At 45.4% G+C, this 27,631-nt stretch overlaps 1 protein-coding gene across 2 annotated transcripts; it reads left to right on the top strand.

Moving 5' to 3' along the window:
- The first annotated feature begins 382 nt into the window (after positions 1-382).
- RCOR1 (REST corepressor 1) lies at positions 383-27,052 on the top strand. Of its 2 annotated transcripts, XM_073638383.1 has the most exons (12): positions 383-800; positions 893-952; positions 18,067-18,147; positions 18,599-18,651; positions 19,007-19,168; positions 21,133-21,251; positions 21,971-22,049; positions 23,508-23,702; positions 24,188-24,265; positions 24,435-24,492; positions 24,774-25,003; positions 25,628-27,052. In XM_073638383.1, the coding sequence occupies exons 1-12, from the start codon at positions 641-643 to the stop codon at positions 25,664-25,666; spliced, it is 1,314 nt and encodes a 437-aa protein (XP_073494484.1). In that variant the 5' UTR covers positions 383-640; the 3' UTR covers positions 25,667-27,052. The 2 variants fall into 2 exon arrangements, with proteins under 2 accessions (XP_073494484.1, XP_073494485.1); XM_073638384.1 differs by lacking the exons at positions 383-800; positions 893-952 and adding an exon at positions 17,620-17,912.
- Positions 27,053-27,631: the final 579 nt, after the last annotated feature.

Here is a 27,631-nt window from a genome sequence, read left to right as displayed (position 1 = left end):
AGTATCCTTCCGCCTACCATCAACCAATAAAGTAGTCCCTCCACTTCTGATTCTTTCCCTGCCTCTCCAGCCTCTCTCGCAGCCGCCGTCTTCTTTCCCTCCAGCTTTTCTTTTTTTCTCCTCTGTGACTTTTCTTTTTCATTCAAACTGAATTTCACAAGAAAAAAAAAACCTCCTTACAATAAAAGAAGAAGCAGCCGATATCAAGGGGCGGATAGCTCGCAAACCCCAAAGCCACAGCAGCTGCGCCTCAACCTAACGCGAGCCAAACGGAAGCGCCGGCTTTTCTCTTTTTTTTTTTTTTTTGACCGACAACATGTTCATCCAATAAGGAGACGAGACCTGCTTCCAAAATTCTTCAGCGACCAATAGTGACGTGAGAGGGGCGGGACTAGCCGGAGTAGCGGGTTAGGTTGTGGCAGAGCCGCTGTAGCTGAGGCAGAGTGTGTGGAGTCAGTGCGGGCGGCGATGTGACGGGAAAGTTGTCGCTTGTTGTGTGGGGGAGTCGCGCGGCACCGGCGGCAGTCACGAGCGGCGGCTCCTCACCGGCTTTATCATCTCACCTCACACCGGCGGACGCACGGTTTTAGTCTTTTTTTTTTTCTTTTTATTCCCCCTCCTGAGTGGAGCTCCCCTCTAAATGCCCGCAGCCATGATCGAGAAGGGGGCAGAGGGCTCGGGGAAGCGGCGGGGCAGGAATAACGCCGCCAACACCAAAAGTTTGACGGCTCCGAATGTCAATGGCAGCAACTCGTGGGAAGAAGGCAGCAGCTCCACCGCGTCCAGCGACGACGAGCACGGTGAGTGGTAGCCTCGGACTCCGGGATGTGCGGGGGCCCGGGAGCGCGGCCCACCGGGGAGCAGCCCGCCTCACCCCTCTCCTCTCTTACAGGTGGCGGCGGGATGCGGGTGGGCAGCCAGTACCAGGCGGTGGTGCCGGAGTACGACCAGGGTAAGTGAGCGTGCATGAGGCTGTGTGTGCTGCTGGGATCCTCAGACTCCTCTGTCTGCAGGGGGCATCGGCGCCCACCTGACTGGCAGACCGGGGGCCCTGCCTGTTTACATGGGAATTAAATGTTTTCTCTTTCCCCCCACTGATCACATAGCGAAAAGTGTGTGGCACTGCAGGGGCTAATGACTGGAGGTAGTGATAGTAAAGGAGGCGCAGGTAGTCACCCAGCTTTCCCAGGGGCCATAGCTGTAAGGGAGGCGCGGGTAGTCACCCAGCTTTCCCAGGGGCCATAGCTGTAAGGGAGGCGCGGGTAGTCACTCAGTTTTCCCATGGGGCCATAGCTGTAATGGAGGCGCGGGTAGTCACCCAGCTTTCCCAGGGGCCATAGCTGTAAGGGAGGCACGGGTAGTCACCCAGCTTTCCCAGGGGCCATAGCTGTAAGGGAGGTGCGGGTAGTCACCCAGCTTTCCCATGGGGCCATAGCTGTAAGGGAGGCGCGGGTAGTCACCCAGCTTTCCCATGGGGCCATAGCTGTAAGGGAGGCGCGGGTAGTCGCCCAGCTTTCCCATGGGGCCATAGCTGTAAGGGAGGCGCGGGTAGTCGCCCAGCTTTCCCATGGGGCCATAGCTGTAAGGGAGGCGCGGGTAGTCGCCCAGCTTTCCCATGGGGCCATAGCTGTAAGGGAGGCGCGGGTAGTCGCCCAGCTTTCCCATGGGGCCATAGCTGTAAGGGAGGCGCGGGTAGTCGCCCAGCTTTCCCATGGGGCCATAGCTGTAAGGGAGGCGCGGGTAGTCGCCCAGCTTTCCCATGGGGCCATAGCTGTAAGGGAGGCGCGGGTAGTCGCCCAGCTTTCCCATGGGGCCATAGCTGTAAGGGAGGCGCGGGTAGTCGCCCAGCTTTCCCATGGGGCCATAGCTGTAAGGGAGGCGCGGGTAGTCGCCCAGCTTTCCCATGGGGCCATAGCTGTAAGGGAGGCGCGGGTAGTCGCCCAGCTTTCCCATGGGGCCATAGCTGTAAGGGAGGCGCGGGTAGTCGCCCAGCTTTCCCATGGGGCCATAGCTGTAAGGGAGGCGCGGGTAGTCGCCCAGCTTTCCCATGGGGCCATAGCTGTAAGGGAGGCGCGGGTAGTCGCCCAGCTTTCCCATGGGGCCATAGCTGTAAGGGAGGCGCGGGTAGTCGCCCAGCTTTCCCATGGGGCCATAGCTGTAAGGGAGGCGCGGGTAGTCGCCCAGCTTTCCCATGGGGCCATAGCTGTAAGGGAGGCGCGGGTAGTCGCCCAGCTTTCCCATGGGGCCATAGCTGTAAGGGAGGCGCGGGTAGTCGCCCAGCTTTCCCATGGGGCCATAGCTGTAAGGGAGGCGCGGGTAGTCGCCCAGCTTTCCCATGGGGCCATAGCTGTAAGGGAGGCGCGGGTAGTCGCCCAGCTTTCCCATGGGGCCATAGCTGTAAGGGAGGCGCGGGTAGTCGCCCAGCTTTCCCATGGGGCCATAGCTGTAAGGGAGGCGCGGGTAGTCGCCCAGCTTTCCCATGGGGCCATAGCTGTAAGGGAGGCGCGGGTAGTCGCCCAGCTTTCCCATGGGGCCATAGCTGTAAGGGAGGCGCGGGTAGTCGCCCAGCTTTCCCATGGGGCCATAGCTGTAAGGGAGGCGCGGGTAGTCGCCCAGCTTTCCCATGGGGCCATAGCTGTAAGGGAGGCGCGGGTAGTCGCCCAGCTTTCCCATGGGGCCATAGCTGTAAGGGAGGCGCGGGTAGTCGCCCAGCTTTCCCATGGGGCCATAGCTGTAAGGGAGGCGCGGGTAGTCGCCCAGCTTTCCCATGGGGCCATAGCTGTAAGGGAGGCGCGGGTAGTCGCCCAGCTTTCCCATGGGGCCATAGCTGTAAGGGAGGCGCGGGTAGTCGCCCAGCTTTCCCATGGGGCCATAGCTGTAAGGGAGGCGCGGGTAGTCGCCCAGCTTTCCCATGGGGCCATAGCTGTAAGGGAGGCGCGGGTAGTCGCCCAGCTTTCCCATGGGGCCATAGCTGTAAGGGAGGCGCGGGTAGTCGCCCAGCTTTCCCATGGGGCCATAGCTGTAAGGGAGGCGCGGGTAGTCGCCCAGCTTTCCCATGGGGCCATAGCTGTAAGGGAGGCGCGGGTAGTCGCCCAGCTTTCCCATGGGGCCATAGCTGTAAGGGAGGCGCGGGTAGTCGCCCAGCTTTCCCATGGGGCCATAGTTAGCAGCTGTGTTCACTCAGATTTCCAGGGGTAAAGAGCTACATATGGTAGCCACCACGCTTTCTCAGGGGTCATGAATATAAGTGAAATGTCAGCAGTCACTCAGCTTTCCCAGGGGCCTTAGCCATGAGTGGTAGTCGCCCAGCTTTCCCAGAGGCTGTTGATTTAAGTAGTAGCCAAACTTTCCCAGAGGCCATAGTTATAATCAGTAGTCACCCAGCTTTTCCAGGGGCATAGGAACAAGGGAGACGAGGCTAGTAACCCAATTTTTTTCTTTCTTTCTTTCTTTTTTTTTTTTTAAAGATGCAATAATTGAGAAGATTGTCACGGAACTTTCCCTGAGTCTATATGTACAAGGGAGATGAGGTAGTCACCCAGCTTTCCTGGAGGCAGTATCTATAAGAGACTATTGTAATCACTCTACTTTCTCAGAGTCCATAGCTATAAGGTAGAGAAGTGGAGTAATCTAACTTTCTGAGCGTCATATTTATGGACAGGTAGTCACCCAGCTTTCCCCGTCTTTTGAGTCTTAAAACTGCTTATGTGGACTTGTCTTGAAAACTGAGTGACTACCTATACTCTCCCATATAGTGATCAGGCTGGAAAAGCTGGGTGCCCCCCAAATAACCTACCCAAATGTAAGAAAGATCTGGAAAAGCTGTGTAACCATCCGCTTTCTTTATGGCGATAAACTCCTTTCTAACTATTGATCTTGAAACTTGGAAAAGTTGGGTTTCCAGCCCATGAAATCCTGGAAAAGTGGATGCTTACCCCTCTCCCCTTTTAGCTATGGCATCAGGGGTCTGGGAAAGCTGGGTGATTTCCCTCCTTTTATCTACAGTGCTACTTGTGCTGCTCCTTGCAGCTCATGTCCGCTGAGCGTTCAATATCGCAGCATATCATTTGGTTGACGTTGATTCCTTCATGCACGTCTAGTTTATTCCTCAGTTGCAGACTTTTTATCAGAATATCTTCGCAATGTTTCACCAGTAGATGTAAAGCGAATACAAAGAACAAGTCCTGAGACGTGCCGCGGTGGTAGCCTCAAACTCTCCAGCACTTGTGCCACGCTGCAGCTCTTAGCTCCTGTATTTCCACATGTGATCAGCAGGGGGCGCAGGAAAAAAAATCCGCCCCAATGTTTATCACCATTTATATGAATTCTTGATTGATTAAATTGATGAGATTAAGAAAAAAAAAATCTCCCTTTCTGGTTAAAAAAAAAAAAATTAGATTTTTATCTGGCCAGGAAAATGAAGAGACAAGATAAGGACATCACAGTGGGGGTCAGGAGTATTCAGGGGAGGAGGGAGGTGTAAACAGTGAGCTTTGTGGTGTTAGTCAATTGCTTGTTTTGTTTACTTTGTTTTATTGTTTGATACTTTTTTTTTTTTTTGCAAAATAAATGTAAAAAATCTGATTGTAAACTCCTCAAGAGATCTGTGCCGACTGGATACATATCACAGCTGACTATTACATCCTTGTTACAATTGTAGCTGTGGGTGGGGGATTGCAGAGATTTGGTCACACCATCTCCATACCCCTGTGTTATACTTTAAATGCTACATCCTATTTTGTGGGGACAGTATAGATTTTTTGCATTGATATAGATTAATATATAATAGATATAGATTAATATTAATAACACTTCTGACTGCAATTTTGGAAGCAAAAGCCTCTGATATCATCTTGCATGTGCAGGATTGAAGCGTTTAGGCCATTGTGGGGCGGGAGCACTTTTGCTAGAGGGGAATACTTTGGCGATTTGTCCCTGCTGGTTTAATCCTGCATGTAGGTGGCGATTAAAAGGGGAGTAATAAGAGTGCATCCAGCGTTCAGAGAGGGAATAGCAAACGGGAAAAATGTGCCCTGTAAATGTAGACTTGGGCTGTCTTCCCTGCAGTGCTGGGGGATAGGAGCTCACCGCCGGCTGCTTGTCACATGTAACTGGAGGCACCTAGTGGGGTGAATAATGCAAATCCCAGTGGTAATTTTGCACTACAGTATTCCCTAGATTTCTGCGGAGTGCGGCTGTTGTCGGATCTCGTAAAAGGCCGAACGCTGCAGCTAATGAGAGCGGCTCGGTGCTGTTTGGCCCAGACTTTAGTCTTCATTTTAAATGCTGATTGTAATGAGTGCCACCATTGGGGAATTTGTTCAGAAATAGCCCCGGTGTGCATATATTCCGTAGGATAATCCCTTCGAGCTTATTTGGCCAGCGTGTCGGCCTGTGCAGCATTTTTTTGCTAATGCAGTGTATTGGAGTTGGCCGTGCGTTTGTCGTCTAGCACCTTTTGTCAATGGAGGGTGTTGACTTTGCTGGAAGGTGCAATATCTGAGAATCTGCCTGCTGGAGAAGTGCACTGACTAATTAAAAGACAAATGTCTAAATCCCCATTCCCCCATTTCTTTTGCTCATTGCATTGTGCCCGCATTAACCATTTGAAGGCAGCAAAGTATTCAGCTCATATTAATGCTTTTTTTTTTTTTTTACTCCATTATATAGAAGTCGGGCACTTTTTGTTATGCCTGCACATATTGCAGCTTCCTCTCCTTTTTTTTTTTTTTTTTTTTTTCCCCTTTGCTTTCCACTCTTTTTAAGCTATGCAAATGGCAGCTGCCTGGGCCAAGACATATTCAATCACTTGTTCTCGGAGAAGGCACCCCTCATTGTATGTCTTATGAGCGGTGACACTACCCACCCGCCTACTTCACAATATGGTGAGTGTGCGCTGAAGAGGAGGGGGCTGCTGTTGTGAATAACTTTTGTACTTTCTCCCCCCTCCTACCCCTCATCCTACTGCTGCTCACTATAAGCTACTTATATTCTTCCATATATAATTATATTTACATTACATGAATACTGATAACCAGGAAACGACGTCAACTTTCCCACTGCGTTTCATTTTCTGCGGTTTCTTATTAGAGCGTCAAAAGTTTAGTCGTTTATGGTTAGAAAAATATTTTCGAGGGTTCCCTTTAAAAAAAAAAAAAAAAAAAATTCTTGCGATATGGAAAAGTAATAAAATGAAAAATTAATAAAATAAAAAAATGCATATATGTAAAAAATATATATCATATGCACTTTTTATTTTATTGCTTTTCCATGTTAGAAGGAGGATGTTTTTGGAAGCTAAAAAAAAGTATAATAAACATATATATTTATTGTGTTTTAGACCATTACATAGGTTTCTAGAAACCTTAAAGGGGTCCTCCACCCCTGAAAATATTTTTCACAAACCATCTAAAATTAAGGTAAATTTAAAAAAAAAAAAAAGCATGTAATTAATTGCATTTGTCCCAGTTGCAATAGGAAGTCCAGAAATTGTTGAGGGAACACTGGGAAGGTGGGCGAGATTGTCATGTGTGGACACCCCTTTAATACTGATAGACTAGCCTCAGGCTAGTCTATCAAAGGTAATGGGGGTCACACTTGGGCACAGTTACTCGGATGGGCAGTTGTGCCCTCGTACTGCCGCCCATTCTCATGGGGCAGAGCCACAGCCTTGCTCATAGGTATTGGGCTGCGTTTGTGTTAATAGTGAGCGAGGCGTGGAGCATCACAGCCCCGTCATTCGGCCAGGCCATCGCCTTTTAGTAGCTACTATTAAAATCCCTCATGTAGAGTAAACCCAAGTTTTTTTTTTTTTTACAAAGACAGAATATATTTGCATTGATATGCAGAATTGCATAGGTGTCAGTCTTAACTGTATTTTAGGCATTTTATTCATGCATCATGACTGTAGGGATCTATTAATTCTGGATTTCAGGGATATTTTTTTTGTAAATATTCTGCTTTGCGCGCTTCTCTGTAGAATAAAAATCAATGGGACTTTGAAGCTTTACTGTTGAGAGAGTAAGACGACAAGAACTCTAGTGCCACCTACAGGAAGTAGCAAGTCTAAAAGTCAATAGTGACCCTTTAACTAGTCTTATCACATGACTTAGGATAAATGCCAGAACCAGAAACTCAGAAAGTTCTGGCTTATATCCTAGGTCATGTGATAAGGCTCGTTAAAGGGTCACTATTGATTTTTAGGATTGCTACTTCCTATAGGTGGCACTAGCGTTCTGGTCCTCTTCCTGTCTGAAGAGACAATTTGCATATTTCCCAGAGGAGCATTACAGTTTTAAGTCTCCTCACCATGACATGCTTAACATGTCACCCTCTGCAAGGAGAAATGGTACCCCTTAGATACCAAGCTTTACTGTTGTAATTCATAGGATCTAAGTATTTGCATAGTACGTCGCCACCTGGTGGTTGGTGTATAGCAGTGCACGGCCCCTTAATGAGCTGATACACATCCTCAGTCACTCATCCCAGAGCGTTGTCTTTGCATAGTGATACTCCACGCCAGTAGTAAAGGCTTCGTGCCTGCTTGTCTCTGCAGTAGCATGGCAGTCAGTGCTGCTGCGTTGGCATATACACACTATATTGTCACCTGCTGGAAGAGTTAGAAGACTGTTCAGATTCAGGTCGCTGGATCTCCAAGGTTTATTTTTTTATTTTTTTTGTATTTAATAGAAATGCAGCTTAACAGCCTTTCAGGACGGATAAGTCAGATGACGCATAGTGCTTGATCTGAACGGTTCACATTTGCAGTTCATGTGTATCTATCGGTGTGAAATGTTTCATCGGCCGCGGCGCTGAACTTGTGAGATGAACAAAGCTCCTCTGCTGGTTCACGAGTCAGCGATTTAAAGAGACAGCGCTCTGAGGGGATTGCGTTAAATTCCTTCCTCTGATGGTTGTGATACTATAAAAAATACCCTGTGTATGAATGTAGACGGCCCGGTCTGATCTTTGTTCTGTAGTTTGCAGCGGATTTTGAGTTGTCTGTTCCTTGTCTTATGATGGCTGCCATCATAGCTGCTGGTACTGAGCAGATGTTAGCTGCTCATAAATGGCAGCCTGTGACATTCTGTATGGATACTTCATCTTGCAAGAATGATTGATGCAGATAATGTATTGGTACAGACATATGGAGATGTTATTTATAATGCTCATAGACAATATGTATTAAAATGTTTTTTGTTTATTTCAATGTTGAACCCCCCCCCCCCCCCCCTCTTTGCAGGCTTTATCTGTAATTTTCAGTTTTCTCTGAGCTTCTGGGTGCAGACTAGCTGCTATGATAACTTACATGGAGTCATTCATGTCTATTCAGCACATGTTCAGAAGAAGCAGCAAGGAGGATATTATACATTAGTACTAAGCAGCGTAGCTGTGAATTCAGCACTGGGGTGAAATAAAACACTTAATAGAAAAGAACAGCAATCAGTGCCTTTCTCTGTTCTTCTCCATAGACTGTCAATAGGCAGCTGTAATCTGATTCCTCAGTAGTTTCTCAGAGTGAATTATGACTTCAGGAGGTAGAAATGTGGCTCATAAATAAAGAAGCTGATTTTGCTAATAAGATACATTGCAAAGTTTCTTATACTTGCTTGTTTTTTTTTAAAACCTTTTCTGTCGCCATTTAAAAATCAAGCCTAATACTTATCCTGTATAAAGAGTGCGTGCGTACCTGCGACAGATCTCCCGTACTCCTCCTATCCTTCTGACCATCTCGTGCTTATAATTTGGGCAGTGCGGTCACATGTCCTATCCTGTAATATTTATCATCGCCACTGGAAGCAAAAAAAAAAGAGAAAAATTCATTCACATTCTCGTAAATCGATATTTCTAGAGTCCTCAGATCTCAGTTAAATATGTGGATCTCATTTATTTAGATGCAGTATTTTTTTTTCTGGTCATCATTTCATTCAGAGTATTATGGGAGAGGGAGCAGGAGGCTGAAAATGGCTAATTATGCAGATCTATTCATCTGTGACATCTTCTGAATGCTATTAGTGGCTGTAAAATAAGAGATAATGTATTTATTAAATGCCGGCTGATGCGTGTTGTTGTTGTGTTTTTTTTTTTTTTTTTCTTATTCCAATAAATAAATGATCTCCAATCAGATTTTTACTTGTCCCCCCTTTTTTTTTCTTTCTGCATTGGAGACTCTTCTCTACCATCCCCATTTTAAGGTTTCCTCTATTAAACATTGCACTTTTAATTCTAAATAGCCGTCCTTGTCCTTGAGGTGTTGGACGGACTTCTACAGACTAAGCACTGTTCAGTGCCCTTCCCTTGTAACGACGTGTTCCCTTCTGTGCTGAAAGGCCCCGTGCAGACTGAGAGCTGACAACCGGCGCTTCCTAGACTGTGACGTTACACATCATTTCCTCAGTGCAAAGAGGCCGGCAGATAACTGCACGCTTCCAAAGTACTTTCAATACCTACAAACATCCGAATACCAGTTGTGCGCTTGCTGCCTATATACTTTGATTTTTTTTTTTCCTCCACCATTGGAAGCCACAGCAGTTTCACCTTGCGCCTTTCTGTTTTTTTTTTTTTTCCAGACCCCTCCCTCTCTTCTCCATAGACTTCTATAGGCAGCAGGTGTAAGTTTATTCCTCACTGCAAACAAATTTGAGCAGCTCTTGAGGGTGAAGGAGACAGTGACGGAAAAATAGGCCCCTTTCCACACTTACCAGACAACACTTATATTACAAGGTTTATCTCTGCTTGTACTGTTAATTTCTGAAAGAGAAAGTGCTTTTCTCCCCCTCCACCCTCTTGCTTTCCCTTCTTCCCTCCCTCTCTCCTGCTTCCCCTGGCTCTCCCTTCTTCCCTCCCTTTCCAGCCTCCCCTGGCCTCAATCCTACTCTTTTTGGCTTTCCCTCCACTCCCTTCCCTCTCTCAAGCCTCCCTTGTCTCTCCCTCCTTTCCTCACCCTCTCTGGCCTCCCCTGGCTCTCCAGCCCCCCCCTCTCTCCAGCCACCGCGTGCTCTCCCTCCCTCGTGCTCTCCCTCCCTCGTGCTCTCCCTCCCTCGTGCTCTCCCTCCCTCGTGCTCTCCCTCCCTCGTGCTCTCCCTCCCTCGTGCTCTCCCTCCCTCGTGCTCTCCCTCCCTCGTGCTCTCCCTCCCCCCTTCATTGCCTCTCCTTGGGGTCCTGTGTCTCCCCAATTCCCTCCATGCTCTCCTCTGCCCTCCTCATGTAATTTCCTTGCAAATTTCTGCAATTTCTTCTTTGTGGGGTCACGTGGATGGTGACACCCAGTGGTAGAAGAGTTGTATGATACATCGTTAGTCAATGTATTCAAATAAGTACAGAAATCTTTATATAAATCGAAGGGTGAACAAAATAAAAGCAGCAGTTGTTCTGTCCATTGCTTTTCCTGTGCTGTAATAGATATTTCCCATTGATAAGCGGCATTATAATCTACAGTTACTCATTTGTCAGTGCCCAGAAGGATTGAATCTGTGTTGGCAGCTTGGTTATTGTAGGGCGCTGCTGTCAGCATCTCATCTAAAGTTACTGCAGTAGAAATATGGCTAACGTGTGACTTTCCCAGTGTGACCAAACCCAGCTGGCGTTTCAGGTCTGTTTATGGAGGCTGTGAAGATAAGCGGATGCCGTTCTTTTGTGGTCCTGCTTATCTTGAGAAACGAGGGGACGGGATGATGGGATAGCACAAGAAAGTGCTCACAGGTTGCATGACTTATCCTCATCCACTCCTAACATAATGGCCGATGCTGGTCAGTGTGTTTTTCCGGTGAAGCCCCCTTATGTGGGTAGAATGACCGCATGTCCTGTTATCTAATTAGTAAAATTAATAAATATTAACGTGAGTTAAAAGCCGGATTTATTGATCCCTCCTGCATGGTGGACGGTGTATCTGAGTAACTGGTCTTAATTAGATTTTCGAGGGCTTGCTAATCTATAGACCATCTGTCAGGGTTGAAAGGTAGATCAATGAATGTTTTTCCAGGAAGTCCCCCCCCCCCCCCCCCCCAATTTAACTTTCTGTTATTAAAGAATATTGGGGACAGATTGCCGTCACCAAGTAAAGTTTAATTGTTTTGGACTTTGAAGATGGGATTAACCACAAGGCCATGTGATTTGGCTCTTTCTGTGAAACCATATAACTCATTTTCAGTGCTTTACCTATTTTTATTTTATTTTTAGGAAGTTTTATAACTTTCTAAATATTCAGTGGGAGGGTGGGGATGTATAGAGGGCCCTGCACCAGCCATACCTGTGTAAAGGTTGGTGAGTTCAAAGCCCGTTCTTATCTTTCTATTAAAAAATGACATTGCTTAGCGGCAGGGGGCTGCAGCCTGAAAGGTTTACTATGAATAATGCTAGAAATTGTAGTAAATTACAGCAAAAAACGTACGCCAGCTATAGGTTTAGGACTGCATAGGATGCACCAAATCTATTAAGAGCTGCGTGCATTTGGCATGGAGGTCGGGGCATCATCGCTTTGGTTAAGCAGAGACCAGATTATGATTGTAATTATGCCTTTGTTTTGTTTTTTTTTTTACCAAGAGAAGCCCCCCCACTGATGACTTTTTAAAAAATATATATATTTATCTATATCTCTGGTTCTATAACATGCAAACATGAAATGTGAAATTTTAATTCCATTACTGCTCTACAAAATAGGAATAAACGAGAATACTTACCGCATAAATTCATGTGTACCCATCAGCTGCGATAAGGTGGTTCTCTTTGCTGGGAACCTGTCCTAATGTGAATCCTCTCCTAGGCTGAAGCTTGCATCTATATGGGTAGGTAAGATCCTGCTGTGATTAAAACCGGCAGATCCTCTCTGACTGATCACTCCACCCTTCAGCCTCTGGCGGTTTTAATCACTGCAGGATTCTACCTACCCATATGCCATAAAAGAGACGATTCGCATTAGGACAGGTTCCCAGCAAAGAGAATCGCCTTATCGCGGCTGCTCGGTACACATGAATTGGCCAATTTATGCGCTAAGTGTTCTCGTTTAGTCCTATTTTTTTTAGAGCAGTAATGCAATTCAAATGTCACATTTCATGCCCTCATGCTATAGAGCCACAGAGTGACACTTTATTTGTTAGTAAAATAAAATGTATATCTCCAAGGAAATGTCCCACTATGTACCCCATTTCCATTTGTTTGTCTTGATGGGTTGTTACAATGTCTGTCTGGAGTCTGGTTGTTGGGATCATGATCCTCTGCATGGGATACATTTCTGTGCTACTTTTCAGCCACTCATCCCATTCACTGACATCAAGCAGTGATTTTAAAAATGCTAAGGAACTGAAACAAAACATTCATAAGTCATTCTTTGTAAGTGTCTGTTGTTTTCAGATGAGAACGCAGGAAGCAATTTACTATCCACACACACTGTCCTAATATCTCCTATTTTGATATGTTGCAGTGATGCAATATAATTGCACCCCAGATACATAACTCTGCAATCTCTTTTGATACATTTCATTGGGTTATGTTTTATCATAAGATCTTTAGTCCCTTCGGAGATTGTCCAACAATAAAAATATAGATATCTTATAAAACTAAACGTAAGCATAGTCACCTTCCAACGCTCCAGAGATCTTGGCCCGCTCCAGAAGTCACAGCACCGCGGCAGCAGTCACTTGACTAAGAGCACATCATTGTGATATTTCTCAGAGTACACACGCTTCTATTCGCAAGTGATTGGCTGCAGCTGTGTTACAACTTCCGAATGGGGACGACTCTGCATTCAGAGCCTGCAGAGACCTCCGCAGCAGGGAAAGGGGTGCTGGATCTTGAGTATCCCTCCATTTATTTTTAATCAATCCATGCTTTAAAAAAATAAAAACCTCTCTCCTTCAGATGATTTTACAGAATAAGCTATCCTGTGTATGCACACGAGGAATAACACTTTCTGGCGACTATATGATTTTTATTCTGCTTTTTGCACCACTTTCCCCCCTCTGCAGACTCCATCTGTAATTTTCAGTTATCTCTGAGCTAGAGGGTGAAGACTAAACTGCTGTGATGCATGCACAGCACACAGACATGAGGGATTCATGCTGGCCTGTAGCAAATTACTCTTCAGGGTGAGAAGCTTCTTCTAGAGAGCAGCAGCAGCCGCACTATGCTCTGATTCTCCCATCTCCATAGACTTCATTAAGCAGCTATACTGATCTGCCAGTGAATGATCAGTCCAGGATGGGAATGAAGGATTTCTCTGATAAGATTATATTAGATCTGCTTGGTGCTTGTACTGTTGATTTTGTGGAAGAGACAGTCTATCAGAATTCTAGGAAAAGCCATTGTAATGAAAAAGTGAAAATATGTAAAGCAGAAGAGCAGTATGAGCTGTAGCGCCCCCTCTCTGCTCTGCACGGCGCAGCGCATTATTTCCTAGGTCATTCTTAGAACTTTCTGTATTTTTCTACCTGTTGCTCAAGGGAATAGAAGTGAGTGGTGTAATGTTGCCATAATTATATGGATCTGACTGCACCCATATGGCCTCTATCACTAATCCCTGTATGTTTAGTGTTTATCTCAGACCCTAGAAATCTCCCATAGCGGATATCATCCGATAATGCGCACTGGGACTCGCTGCTGTTAATAGGAAGCAATCGCCAATCTCTCATCATACGATATAGGTATATAATCCTGCCGGTGCCCCCCTCCCGGCAGACGCCTGTGCGTACGCCGGTGCCCCCCTCCCGGCAGACGCCAGTGCGTACGCCGGTGCCCCCCTCCCGGCAGACGCCAGTGCGTACGCCGGTGCCCCCCTCCCGGCAGACGCCTGTGCGTACGCCGGTGCCCCCCTCCCGGCAGACGCCTGTGCGTACGCCGGTGCCCCCCTCCCGGCAGACGCCTGTGCGTACGCCGGTGCCCCCCTCCCGGCAGACGCCTGTGCGTACGCCGGTGCCCCCCTCCCGGCAGACGCCTGTGCGTACGCCGGTGCCCCCTCATTCCTGGAGGAGGATGTAATTTGCCGTTCTGGCTTCTGCTCTTCCTTGCATTGATCTTCTTGGTTACTTCTTCACCCCACAGTAAAGCCTCTGCCGTACATTAAAATATGTATCACCGGTCGGCTTGTAGGAAGCAGACAGATATTTTGCCTTCCGCTTGTATGGAGTGACATTCTTCAGATGCTGCAAGTATTTAAAGGTAGCCGAGATTATAAAAGGGGCCGCTATTAGAAATGATAGAAATATCTGCAGAGACATTAAAGATATGGTGGTGATAGAGGGGGATTTCTGCTGTAAAGAGCAGCGTCTGCCCCGGAGGACTCGTCACCGGCCTTATTCGGCTGACTTCCCTTGCAGCTGCTTTGCTTGGGGCTCTTGGCTTTGTTGGAGAAGGGTGTCCAGTTATGAAATTAATTACCCCCTATGAGTGCTGAAATTTAGAGCCAAGATCTCTTGTCAATCATCCTATAGAAAAAAAACCTTACTTTAAAATTTGCTTCCACTAAAGCCTGTTTGGCTGGAAGATGGTCTTTCAGGTTGTTGTCCCTTTTTAAATTCAGAGCCCAGTTACATATTTATTAGTGGGCTTTGTGGACATTAGAGGTGGTCATCAATATCAGATTGATTGGCGTGCGGGACACCCACCTATCTGCTGTTGGTTGAGCAGCAAACGTTGGACGGAACCGACACTACATGGCTCCATACACTGTCTAGTGGCCGTTCTCAGGTACTGCAGCTCAGATCACATTGAATTAAATGGCAGCTGAGCTGAAGTACCCCAAACGGCCACTACCATGTAGAGCGCTGTGCTGTTCTAGATCTGGACGCTAAACTTCTAGTGGGGGTACTGGGTGTCAGACCCCTATTGATGACCTATCCATAGGTAATAATTATCTTCGTTCCTTACAATCCTTTAATGTGCTTGTTGCATGAATAAATTCTTTTGTAATTGGTCCTTTCTTGTATACAAACAATCTAAAGTGCAGCGCTGCCTTCTGCTGTGGCCGGGTCATGTTCCTCAGCCTGGGCACTAGGCAGATACACAACCAGCCGCCTGTGTATCAGGTAGACGACCTGTTACACTATTTATAATGCGTTCTTCCAGGTCCTCCCTCGCTGACGCAGGAGCAGATCTTGCAGTAATTACCTGGATTCTGTGAGCTTTGTGCCTTGGAGAGGGATAGTCTGGGTGCAGCCGCGGGGAGGCGGCGGGGAGCAGGGGATTTGTACAACAGACGGCTTCACTTCTTGCTGCACAATGCAACGTTCTGCTCATCCAAATCATTAAAGTATTCATCTCCAAAAAGAGCTTGATGAGGAGGTTGTCTGCCAGAACGCACAATATATCACCGCTGCCCATTGCCGGCTATGTTGGCCTTCCTGATAAGGGAAGGGGAGGTGGGCAATGTACGTTTGGTTTTGTGCCATTGACTATGCTGAAGTTGGTTTCTTATTTGGCAATTACTTTTTTTTTTTTTTTTTTTACGGTTTAACGACAAAAATAAAAAAAATCACAATAATAAAATACAATGCAGTAAGGTGCCCTTATGTGAATACTCTTAAAAGCAGCTGCAGAAATTATAAAACAGGCACAAAAATAAGTATCAAAGTGTGCAATGAAGGGCGTTTAAAGGGTTTTAAATGACTTTGGGCTACTGATCTCACACACAGATCAGGGGCCCCACATCAAATTCATCTCCCTCCAGCCTGGCCCAAATGTGTTCTGGGCATGAGAACGGCCATCAAAGTAGACAAATATTCAAAACTGTGAAAATTGGCTAAGTGGTGTTTTTCAGGGGTTAATGCTGGTGTGAGATCAGTGGCCCAAAGTCATTTAACCCTTTCAATAACGCCCTTCGATGCCCATTTTTGTGCCAGTTTCATAAATTTTGTAGCTGCTTTTAATTGTATTCGCATCAGGGCACCTCGCTGCATTGCATTTTATTTGGATTTTTGAGTTTTGCTGTTAAACTTGTAAACAGAAAAGTAACATTTCGCAGCATAGCCCCCAAATAGATTAATATTGGTCGATTACACTCACTCATACTCCCCAAGATTTCGGTGAGACTTAAGTCACAAGATCCATGCTGTATTATACCCCAGAGCTGCACTCCCTATTCTGTTGGTGCAGTCACTGTGTACATACATTACTGATCCTGAGTTACATCCTGTATTATACTCCAGAGCTGCACTCACTATTCTGCTGGTGGAGTCACTGTGTACATACATTACATTACTGATCCTGAGTTACATCCTGTATTATACTCCAGAGCTGCACTCACTATTCTGCTGGTGCAGTCACTGTGTACATACATTACATTACTGATCCTGAGTTACATCCTGTATTATACCCCAGAGCTGCACTCACTATTCTGCTGGTGCAGTCACTGTGTACATACATTACATTACTGATCCTGAGTTACATCCTGTATTATACTCCAGAGCTGCACTCACTATTCTGCTGGTGCAGTCACTGTGTACATACATTACATTACTGATCCTGTACTGATCCTGAGTTACATCCTGTATTATACCCCAGAGCTGCACTCACTATTCTGCTGGTGCAGTCACTGTGTACATACATTACAGTACTGATCCTGAGTTACATCCTGTATTATACCCCAGAGCTGCACTCACTATTCTGCTGGTGCAGTCACTGTGTACATACATTACATTACTGATCCTGAGTTACATCCTGTATTATCCTCCAGAGCTGCACTCACTATTCTGCTGGTGCAGTCACTGTGTACATACATTACATTACTGATCCTGAGTTACATCCTGTATTATACTCCAGAGCTGCACTCACTATTCTGCTGGTGCAGTCACTGTGTACATACATTACTGATCCGGAGTTACATCCTGTATTATACTCCAGAGCTGCACTCACTATTCTGCTGGTGCAGTCACTGTGTACATACATTACATTACTGATCCTGAGTTACATCCTGTATTATACTCCAGAGCTGCACTCACTATTCTGCTGGTGCAGTCACTGTGTACATACATTACTGATCCGGAGTTACATCCTGTATTATACTCCAGAGCTGCACTCACTATTCTGCTGGTGCAGTCACTGTGTACATACATTACATTACTGATCCGGAGTTACATCCTGTATTATACTCCAGAGCTGCACTCACTATTCTGCTGGTGCAGTCACTGTGTACATACATTACATTACTGATCCTGTACTGATCCTGAGTTACATCCTGTATTATGCTCCAGAGCTGCACTCACTATTCTGCTGGTACAGTCACTGTGTACATAAATTACATTACTGATCCTGAGTTACATCATGTATTATACTCCAGAGCTGCACTCACTATTCTGCTGGTGCAGTCACTGTGTACATACATTACATTACTGATCCTGAGTTACATCCTGTATTATACTCCAGAGCTGCACTCATTTAATTTTGTCATTTTCAAGATCTCTGCTTGCTGTCAGTAAATGCAGACTTCCATTTACAGAAACCCCTTCTGATCCTTCCCTTCTCTCACAGGTGTAGTCTGCTGGAGTCACTGTGTACATTACTGATCCTGTATACACGCTATCAGCGCTCGGGGTCAGTATTGGTGACCTCTCCACGTAAGCGCTGTTGTCACTCGTGGACCTCGCCCATTGCTGTTGGGCAGTGGCTGGCAGATATTGTAGTGACTGATTCACGCCGAGCTTTGACTCCCTGCTAGATACTTATTCTCTGGTTATCGGCCTTTCTCTCTTTAGCTGGTAATGGACGTTATTCGTCTGCAGAGTCTTCACGTGTTCGGCCGCGCACAGTACGGCTCTGCGCCTCCTGTATGGATTCCTGTGTGCTGCTGAGCAGGATGACCGCGTGGCTGCTCCACCATGCACCTACACTGCCCCATGGAGGCGAGCGCTGGAAGCGCAGCCTCATTACAGCACATGTATGGCAGCAGGTGATGCTGTTACTCAGTAAGAGGCAGGATTTCCTAGGTTAGGAGGTTTAAAGAAAAAAAATGTTTTAACTAAAACTCAAGTACTGTATAACTTTCTAATAAATAATAAATTTTTATATTTTTTAGCTGTTGTTGGATTCAGGCTCTTCTTGATTTGCATATATAAATTGCATTTTTTTTTCCTCCTATAGAGGTGGCAAAAGCCTGTCAGGAGCGAGAGAACCTTGGCATGCTGGTGTGGTCACCTAATCAAAATCTATCAGAAGCTAAATGTGAGTATCTGGTCTGCTGTAGCAGGGAGGGGGTTAATCTGCATCCATGCTGCATTCTGTATTCAGCCACTAGATGGCAGTCGTGGGCTGTGTATGACTGCACAGGACCGGTACTGGTGCCTCGCAGATCGGCCCTGAGTCGCACACTGTTCACATTGCGTCCTGCTTGGTAGAGAATTTATGGTTTCTAGTTTTATTTGACGTTTCCACCTAACAGATAATTCAGTGACAAGTTCGTCCATCTGCACGATATAAGTGAGTCTTGCTTTCTCCCAGTCCTTACTTTCCCGCTCTCCTTTTGAGCAGTACGTAGACCAGTCCTTGCAAGGACTTATCAGAAGTGCTCAGGATCTGTCCGTACGCTGCACCATGTTGTCAGCCCGTCTCAGTGTCACATATTTATCACACAGGTTTATGCATTGATCTCACCTCTGTCTTTTTTTCTTTTCAGTGGATGAATATATTTCGGTTGCAAAGGAGAAACACGGCTACAACATGGAGCAGGTAATGAGTAGCGCCGAGGCAATGTCGTCAGGAGTTGTAGTTTTTGCAGCAGCCTGGAAGACACAATTTGGAGAAAAAGTGACTACAGAAGAGGTCATCATCCTTCGGGAACCCATGGCATTGTGGAACTACAACACCCAGCATGTAACAGCCCTAAGCTTCTATCTGCATGCTGGGTGTTGTAGTTTCTGGAGCGCTGCAGGTTGCTGATATGTCATCTAGTAAATGCAGGTTGCAGGTGGCTTCCTGTTGTTTTCTGCATTGGGCTGAGCTGATCCGCCGGGCGTATGGAAATGTGGGCTGCTCCCTTGTGAGGCGAGGTTCATGCTCACGCCATGTCACGCTTCCTTCACAGGCGCTGGGGATGCTCTTCTGGCACAAGCACAACATTGAGAAGTCCTTGGCCGATTTACCTAACTTTACCCCATTTCCCGATGAATGGACTGTAGAGGATAAGGTTCTGTTCGAGCAAGCGTTCAGCTTTCACGGGAAAACCTTTCACCGGATCCAGCAAATGGTAAGAATGATGCAGGGGCAAGACTAGAGCGGACGGCAACACGGAGGGGACACACAACTCTACGCAGGAAAATGCATCACGTGACTGCGCCTGCAGAGGCACTTTTCCTCCTATTCTTCCACAAGTGTTAGCCCTTTCTTTATTTTTCCATCAACCGTTGTATAAAGGCTTGTGTTTTGTTTTTTTGTTTTTTTTGTGGGACTAGTTGCAATACACGTACACACACGTCTTGGAAAAGAGTGACACAAACCACTTTTTTGTTTCTTAGGCTATGTGCCCATGATGCAGAAATGCTGCAGATTTTTTACTCTTCTCCCTGGCAGGAAAAACGCATGCGGATTTTACATGAGTTTTTCCCGCCAGGCAGAAGCATTTTTGCATGCATTTCTGCATGCGGGTTATCAAGCGCTTTTCCAAGCAATTTTAGCATCACTTGGAAAAGTGCTTGACAACTTGTTCACACTATATAAATCCATGCAACCGGCATGGATTTATATAGTGTGACCAAGTAATAGTTAAAAAAAAAAAAGAATAAGAATGGCAAAAAAATATATATATTTATACTCGCCTTCCGGTGTCATCTCTGCTGCGTCCGGTCTCTTGCAATGCTCGCGGTGGTGTTAAGGATCTGCGGTGACGTCATTGAGTCATGTGATGGGTCACATGACTCAGTGACGTCATGGCAGGTCCTTCACAACAGCGCAAGCATTGCAAGAGATCGAACGGCGTGGACAAAACACCAGGAGGACATCGGAAGGTGAGTATTAACTTTATTTTTTATTTTAAATTCTTTTTTTTTTTACAGATTCTATGGTACCCAGGTCTGGATGAGACTCTCCTCTCCTCTTCTCTTCTCCAGACTTGGGTACCATCCGCACATTAGAACGCGCCAATTACGCAAGTACAGATGCAGTCTTGCGGAATTGGCGCGTTCTAATGCAAGTCAATGGCGGCGATTACACTGCGTGTCCGCAAAATTAATGGACATGCTGCGGATTTTTGAGCGCATCATAAACGCTGCGGGAAAATCCGCAGCATGGGCATTGAAAGTGCGGAATTGCATTGGAGACCATGGGGGAAGGTTTACCAAGCGTTTCCGCTGCAGCGTAAATGCTTGAAAAACGCATCGTGGGCACACAGCCTTGGGGTTCAGAATTTTTAACAAACAGTTAAATATGTATAAGAAAGCTAGACCATATTGGTGTTGCAGTAAAAAATTTTGTTTCTCCATATTCTCACACCTCTTTAAGCTTTTATTTTTCTGTCAGTGGAGCTGTGCGAGGGAGGGCTTATATTTTATGTTCCTGGCTGCTGTCTTTTTGGGACATTGTGATGGCTTAGTTGTACACCCCGGTTATAATGAACTCGGCACATTTTACTCCTCCATGCTTCGTCAGTAAGAGATACACATCACTTAATAAAGTCAGCGAATCTTCTGTGTCTCTTGCGACTCGCCTGAAATGGCGCTAGTTACATCACTAAAGTGGCATTACTTTTGATAAATTTGGCGGGTGGACTCCACCATGCTCCTTGCCAAGCATGCTCTTTTTGGTGGACTGTTGTGAAAACGCCAAAGTTCTCACTATGTTTTTGCACAACTTTGTTGTGGGAAGTTTTGTGACTTGTCATAGTGTCAGAAAACTTTTGTTAGTCTTGCGGGTTATAGCAATATTTCAGTATTGCAATATATGGTAAAATGGAAAATCGACTGGAAAGACTGGCAAACTGCTGTTAGAGAAAGGTGCTGACTCTGTAATGCAACTGGCACCCACCATGTGCAGATCTCATTATGCCGGCACCTAAACTGTGATGTTACATGTCAGGAAGGGATCAATCTATCGCATACTGAATAAAGCATTTACTGTCGTTTTTTTTTGCCTATTTCCATGACCCTGCAGTTATAGGCCTGGTCCTCACATACTGATATTTACTGACAATTAAATCTTTGCCCTGTTTCCTTGCAGCTTCCCGATAAATCCATCGCCAGCCTCGTTAAATTTTACTATTCATGGAAGAAGACCAGGTCCAAGACCAGCGTGATGGATCGCCACGCACGCAAACAAAAGCGCGAACGTGAAGGAAGGTGAGAAAAGCTGAAGGCTCCTAATCTGGGCTCACTATGAGGACTCGCCCCGTCACTTCCTCACCCCCCGTCTGCTCCGGATTTATCCTCGTACTTTCTGTTCCCGCTGATGTATTTTACAGTAATAAGTGTTCTTTTGTTAATCGCTCCAGGAATAAGCTAAAATGGTCTTCAATTCACTGGAGGAAAATATCCATAGCAACATTTTTTTTCTCCGCTAAGCGCCGGCATTGTTTGGTCGGCTGGCGGAAGCCAGTGGCTTTGTCAATTACATGTAGGAGTTTTGCGGAGTGCATTTTGATAGCGGCTTTAAGATGGCTGAATGCTCCAACAGTCTGTGGCTTTATTCCCCCCTCCATAAATAAGAGTTTAATTCCACTGGCAAAGGGGGTAAAGATTGTGTGCAGACCCCAGATCAGCACGAATACCCCTTAAAGGGATAGTCTCATAACTTGAGGTTCTGCCGTCACTTTGTGGTCTATACGCATTTTATCTCTGGGACGCCTCTGGTCCTGGAAATAAAGGGGCTTCAGCATTTCCCTGCACAGCAGCGCTCCTGGTCACACACTGCAGAGTAACGGCAGCACCGGTCCATCCAGGCGTCACTGGGGCCGTTCTGCCATTCCCTGCACAGCCGCAGGGGCAGCGTCAACTTGCAAACTGATACGTATGATTAAAATATATAAATGAACATGTTTATATGTATTTTTATTTAATAGTGGAGACGAATTGGAAGAGCACAATGGCAACAACCCAATTAACATGGAGGTCGACCCGCAGAAAGAACCTAAAAAAGAGGCAAGTAGTGGTCTGAAATGTCGTAAAAGGGATCTTGTCTTAGTGATGGTGCATGTCCGACAATAATTCTGGGTCGTTTTTTTTTTTTTTTCCCCCATAACTCTGCATTGTGCTTTTCCTCTGTTGTTCCTCCTGGACATATTATTTGCAACTGGACTGGTACTATTCATTTTGTCAGCAAGTTGTCTATGCACGGATTACAAGCCATTGTATAACGCCCCGTTGTTTATTTATTCATAGATTAGGAGGAGCGGTCAGTGCGAGATGTTTCAGTGTTATATTAAAGGGTACACGAGTATTTACTGAAGCGGAGATGGCAGATGTCGGAGACATCATTGCAGGTCGCATATACTGATGTCTTGCAGGCAGCTGCTTTGTCGCTATTTTTGGTGCTGCTTTCCCCGTTTTCTGGTGTAATTTTGCATCCATAAATGGCCACCCGAGTCTGATTTGAATGAAGAAAATGAATGTGTTGTTTGTCAGCCAGTGTTTGTGTGATAATGGTGAACATTCATCTCTTGTCATCTTACATTTACCAATTAAAATTGAATTAAAGGATCAGACGCTACTGGGGAAGATTATACAACACTTGTTCTTTTGAGTATTCTAATAAAAGGATCTAAAATACTCAGTTATTTAACATTACAGGCATCGAGTTCTGTCACGATAATGTTCAGTGTTCACAAATGTTACATCCAGTATTATACTCCAGAGCTGCACTCACTATTCTGCTGGTGCAGTCACTGTGTACATACATTACATTACTGATCCTGAGTTACATCCTGTATTATACTCCAGAGCTGCACTCACTATTCTGCTGGTGCAGTCACTGTGTACATACATTACATTACTGATCCTGTACTGATCCTGAGGTACATCCTGTATTATACTCCAGAGCTGCACTCACTATTCTGCTGGTGCAGTCACTGTGTACATACATTACATTACTGATCCTGTACTGATCCTGAGGTACATCCTGTATTATACTCCAGAGCTGCACTCACTATTCTGCTGGTGGAGTCACTGTGTACATGCATTACATTACTGATCCTGAGGTACATCCTGTATTATACTCCAGAGCTGCACTCACTATTCTGCTGGTGCAGTCACTGTGTACATACATTACATTACTGATCCTGAGGTACATCCTGTATTATACTCCAGAGCTGCACTCACTATTCTGCTGGTGGAGTCACTGTGTACATGCATTACATTACTGATCCTGAGTTACATCCTGTATTATACTCCAGAGCTGCACTCACTATTCTGCTGGTGCAGTCACTGTATACATACATTACATTACTGATCATGAGTTACATCCTGTATTATACTCCAGAGAATAAAACGTTTTTTTCTTTTTTTTTTTTTACGGTAAAATAGTTTAGTAATTCTTCTGATTTTTAGGAATCGTCCAATATACGTTGCATTTATATGGTGTTATCTTTGATTATCTTACAGGAACCGAAAAATGATACCATCCCCCATGTGAAGAAAGAGAAACATCCGTCACAGGCGAAGAACCGAGCGAAGAGGAAACCTCCCAAGGGAATGTTCCTGTTCCAGGAAGATGTAGCAGCCGTTTCTGCGAACGCCAATGCTGCGTCCACACTGCTGAGACAGCTGGACATGGAGCTCGTGTCCATAAAGAGACAGGTAAGGACCAGCACCTGGCGTATTTTGATACTTTCACAGAAATGGTGATACATTTTTTTTTTTTTAGTAATGAAGGAAAGGGGGAAATGGAGTTTCTTTTGCTCTTTTTTACTTTGGTCACTGTTCTACATACTTCAATACAGCTGTATTGTATATAGGCCAAATGTTTTCCTATGAAGCCCATCCACAAGCTCTGCTTCACAGGAGAATAAAGATAGTATCCATGGGGGTCTTCAGCTGGCCTTAGCTGCCCCGACTACCCATCGCCTCCTCAATGGTCGCATAGGCAATGCCTAGACTGGTGCGATCAGAGATTACATCAATTACAGCAAGAAGCCGACTGTGTACCACAGCTTAGATCTTCTGGGTTTGGTGCTGGCTCCACACACTGGCACCCAACACAACGTGTTATTATATCACTGGAAAGTCTGTGTAATATTCTTGTCTTGCCCTGTTCAGTTGATTTATACTTTTTCTTTCTCTAGATCCAAAATATTAAGCAAACGAACAGCGCCCTTAAGGAGAAGCTCCAGGGTGGAGTAGAAGAGTTCAGGATTCCTGAAGTGAGTGCAGGTCCCTTTAGCCTTCATAAAGTGATGTCATGTATGTAGTATGTGCCATTATGTTACAGTCCTTGGAGATCCCTGCTTCCGTGAATGGAAACCATGTGAAAACTCCTCCTGTGATTTGAGACCTTGAAATTAAATCCTTTTTATATTACTATATATTTAGGTTGCTCAGAAGTTCAATGCTCGCTGGACGACAGAGGAACAACTTCTCGCTGTACAAGGTAGTGGTCAACATTATGAGATTATACACTTTTTTTTTTCTATGCACAGTCCACTCTGAGGTGTCCCCCTTACCCCAGGGTCCTGATGCATATTCTTGCACCCACCAAATAATCACATGTCCTCTTACAGCAGAGTTTTTGGATGCAGGGAGACTTAATTGCAGCCTTTGCACCACCGCCCTCTCTATCCCTTCACTGCCAGGTCTCCATGAGACTAATATACTTATTTTTACATCTTGCGTCCAGACTTTAGTTTCATATTTTTGTTCCCTGACCCGCAGCCATCCGAAAGTACGGACGCGACTTCCAAGCAATCTCCGATGTGATCGGAAACAAGTCAGTGGTTCAAGTGAAAAATTTCTTTGTGAATTACCGTCGCCGTTTCAACATTGACCAAGTTTTACAAGAATGGGAAGCTGAACACGGCAAAAGCGAGGAGAACGGAGATTTCCTGGAGAAGCCAATGAAATTAACAGATACTGCTACTAAGATGTCCGACGAGGAGGAAGAGGTATGACGTGACCTTGCTTGGTGTACTGGTTGTGTGGAGATGTCAGAGTTTAGTGCTTGGTGTAGGGGTTAAATGTAGATTAATTGAAAATTCCTGTGGGTAACTCAGATTGCTGGGTGTCTGACGCTGGGAGCCCCCCAGTGATGTCGATATTGGGGCTTTCATTGCTCTCTTGTGGGACTGCCAGAAAAAGCAGAGCTCTGCTCTCTGGAAATAAATAGAGCACCATTCAGATCACGCTTTGCAGAGTCCTATTCTCAGGTTTGAAAATCTGCCTCTAATAAAATTACATGTTCCAGCACTGTCCTTATAGGCGTCTGGATATAATGCTTCCATAATCTGTCCCTGTTACTGGACATGCTACAAAGGTCCTTTGCTCCCATGATATCCGCTCAGCAGTCTTTAGCAAACAGGTTGTCAGAGGCGTATTTCACTGTCCATATACCGACCAAAATGCCAAGACCGATTGAGTGAACAGCCTTTTAGACGCATGTAAAGGTATAAGCTCCCCCATGGCCAGTCTGGGCATTGAGGTCCGCATACAGACTGATGGACGCCCGTCTGAACCCAGCCGTAGCAGAGCTGATTCACTCCTTAATTCTTTTTCTTTTTTCCTATTTACAGGCTGCTCTTCTAGACGTCAGATTCACCCCAGCTTCATGAGACCAAGAACTTGTTAGCGTTGACTACTTAGTTTTCCCAGAATTTCAGGTATTACAAGGACTCGGCCGACTACCCGCATCATGCTTTGTGGACAAGCAGCTACTTACCAAAAAGGCAAATAACTTCCAGCCCTTCAAGATATCTGCCTTAATCCTCTCCAGTCCCCACACACATCCAAGCTCTGCTTCCACTCCGATAAGCAACAACGGGAGACTACACGTGATCCCTCCACCCCTCAACTTTCTACACACCATCAGAACAATGCGACCTGTAAATACCCTGCACCCCATCCCCCGGCCCCAATCTTCCAATTGTGAGACTTTTTTGGCTGCCTGATGACCATGGTCCCGGCTGTACAGATGCTGCATGCACAGACTTGTGTTTTCTGCTTTTTTTGGATGTTGTACAATTAGTTTAGCATTAATGAAGACCCCTCCCATACGCAGGAATTGTTCCTTTCCTCCAGTTTTATCTTCTTGTTTTATGGACAAATGAATCGTCGGATTTTGGCTGATTTCTACGGACATGAAACTTCAATCACTATTCAGGGTTCTGGGTTTCGTCTCCATAGTTTGGGAGGGAGAAGAATTGACTAGAATTTCCCTAAATATTAGGGAGTGTGTTTTATTAACTATATATATATAGGTTTTTTTTTTTTATTATTTCTTTAAGATTTTATTTTTTAATTTAAATGTCCTGATACCCAAGAAAAATGTCATCACGTGTGTAACCTTTCACAGATTGGCTCTGACACGACCCTGCCTCGCCGTCTCCCGTCATATCCAGAGTTCCTATCAAAACTTTACATTGGGGTCTTTAGGACATTAGTGCATCAATGAAGCACGGTCTGGTCCCGAGTCTTAATCTGCCATCCCATTCGCTACACTTTGATGCCACTTTGGCTGTGAATTGATCATAAAATCCAAAAAGCAGCATGTGAGCTCTCCACGCTGGGCGTTGTGCGTAGATCTAAACTGTGAAAGGTGGAATTTCTTAGTATTAAGAGTGGTGCAATGTCCAGGTGATCCCATCATTTCTGTAACGTCGATATCACGTCTATAATTTTAGTCTTTGTAACTTTACAAAACTCTGGACTTTCATCACTATCATGTCTCCATATTACTGGTTAATACAAATTTTTTTTTTAATATTTTTTTTTTTTCCTGCTCCATAATTTATTTCCTCTCCAGATTATGTATATTTAATCAATCTTTATATATATATTTGCATGCTCGTCTTATGTGCCTTTTACATTTTACTACTGGCGAATGACCTGTATCAAGCGGATATATTAAGGTGTCTCTATTTTTTTTTTTCCCCCCCTCTGTTACTTTTTCTTGTTTCCGCTCTGCGGTTCAGAAAATTAATAATATATTTGGAAATTTTTTTTTTTTTTTGCTTTTTTTCTTATCGTCTGTGTAATAGTGTTTCGAAGTTATACTTTATATTTTATTTATACAAGCAGATTGGAGAATAGTGGGGACTGTCCTGCGTTTGGAGGCGATAAGATTATATATTATACCGTGTTTATATAATAAACATGACCCAGGGCTAATCCAGGGCTAATAGAAAGTTGTGCTTAAGGCTATGTGCCCACGATGCAGAAATGCTCTGGATTTTTCCTGACCGTTTCTGCATCTCCCTGGCAGAAAAAACACATGCGGATTGTACATGCGGATTGTACATGCGGATGTGAAGCGTTCTTCACATGCATTTCTGCATGCGGGTTGACAAGCGCTTTCCAAGCAATTTTAGCATCACTTGGAAAGTGCTTGACAACTTGTTCACACTATATAAATCCATGTAACCGGCATGGATTTATATAGTGTGACCGTAAAAGAATGGTAAAAAAGAAATGTATACTTACCCTCCGATGGCCCGCGCTGTCTTGCTTCACCGTCCCGGCTGCCTGCAGCGGTGGATTGAAGGACCTGCCGACGTCAGCGTCGCGTGACCTGTCACATG

Source organism: Phyllobates terribilis, unplaced genomic scaffold (assembly GCF_046119375.1).
Source record: "Phyllobates terribilis strain yellow unplaced genomic scaffold, ASM4611937v1 Scaffold_7__3_contigs__length_470593459, whole genome shotgun sequence".
Classification (NCBI taxonomy): Eukaryota; Metazoa; Chordata; class Amphibia; order Anura; family Dendrobatidae; genus Phyllobates; species Phyllobates terribilis.
This window is presented reverse-complemented; position numbering and strand designations above follow the sequence as displayed.

Coding starts and splice junctions, on each gene's coding strand:
- RCOR1 (XM_073638383.1), top strand. CDS start 641: ATGCCCGCAGCCATGATCGAGAAGGGGGCAGAGGGCTCGGGGAAGCGG. Junction 21,252..21,970: donor AAGCGCGAACGTGAAGGAAG/GTGAGAAAAGCT, acceptor TTTATTTAATAG/TGGAGACGAATTGGAAGAGC. Junction 25,004..25,627: donor TGTCCGACGAGGAGGAAGAG/GTATGACGTGAC, acceptor TCCTATTTACAG/GCTGCTCTTCTAGACGTCAG.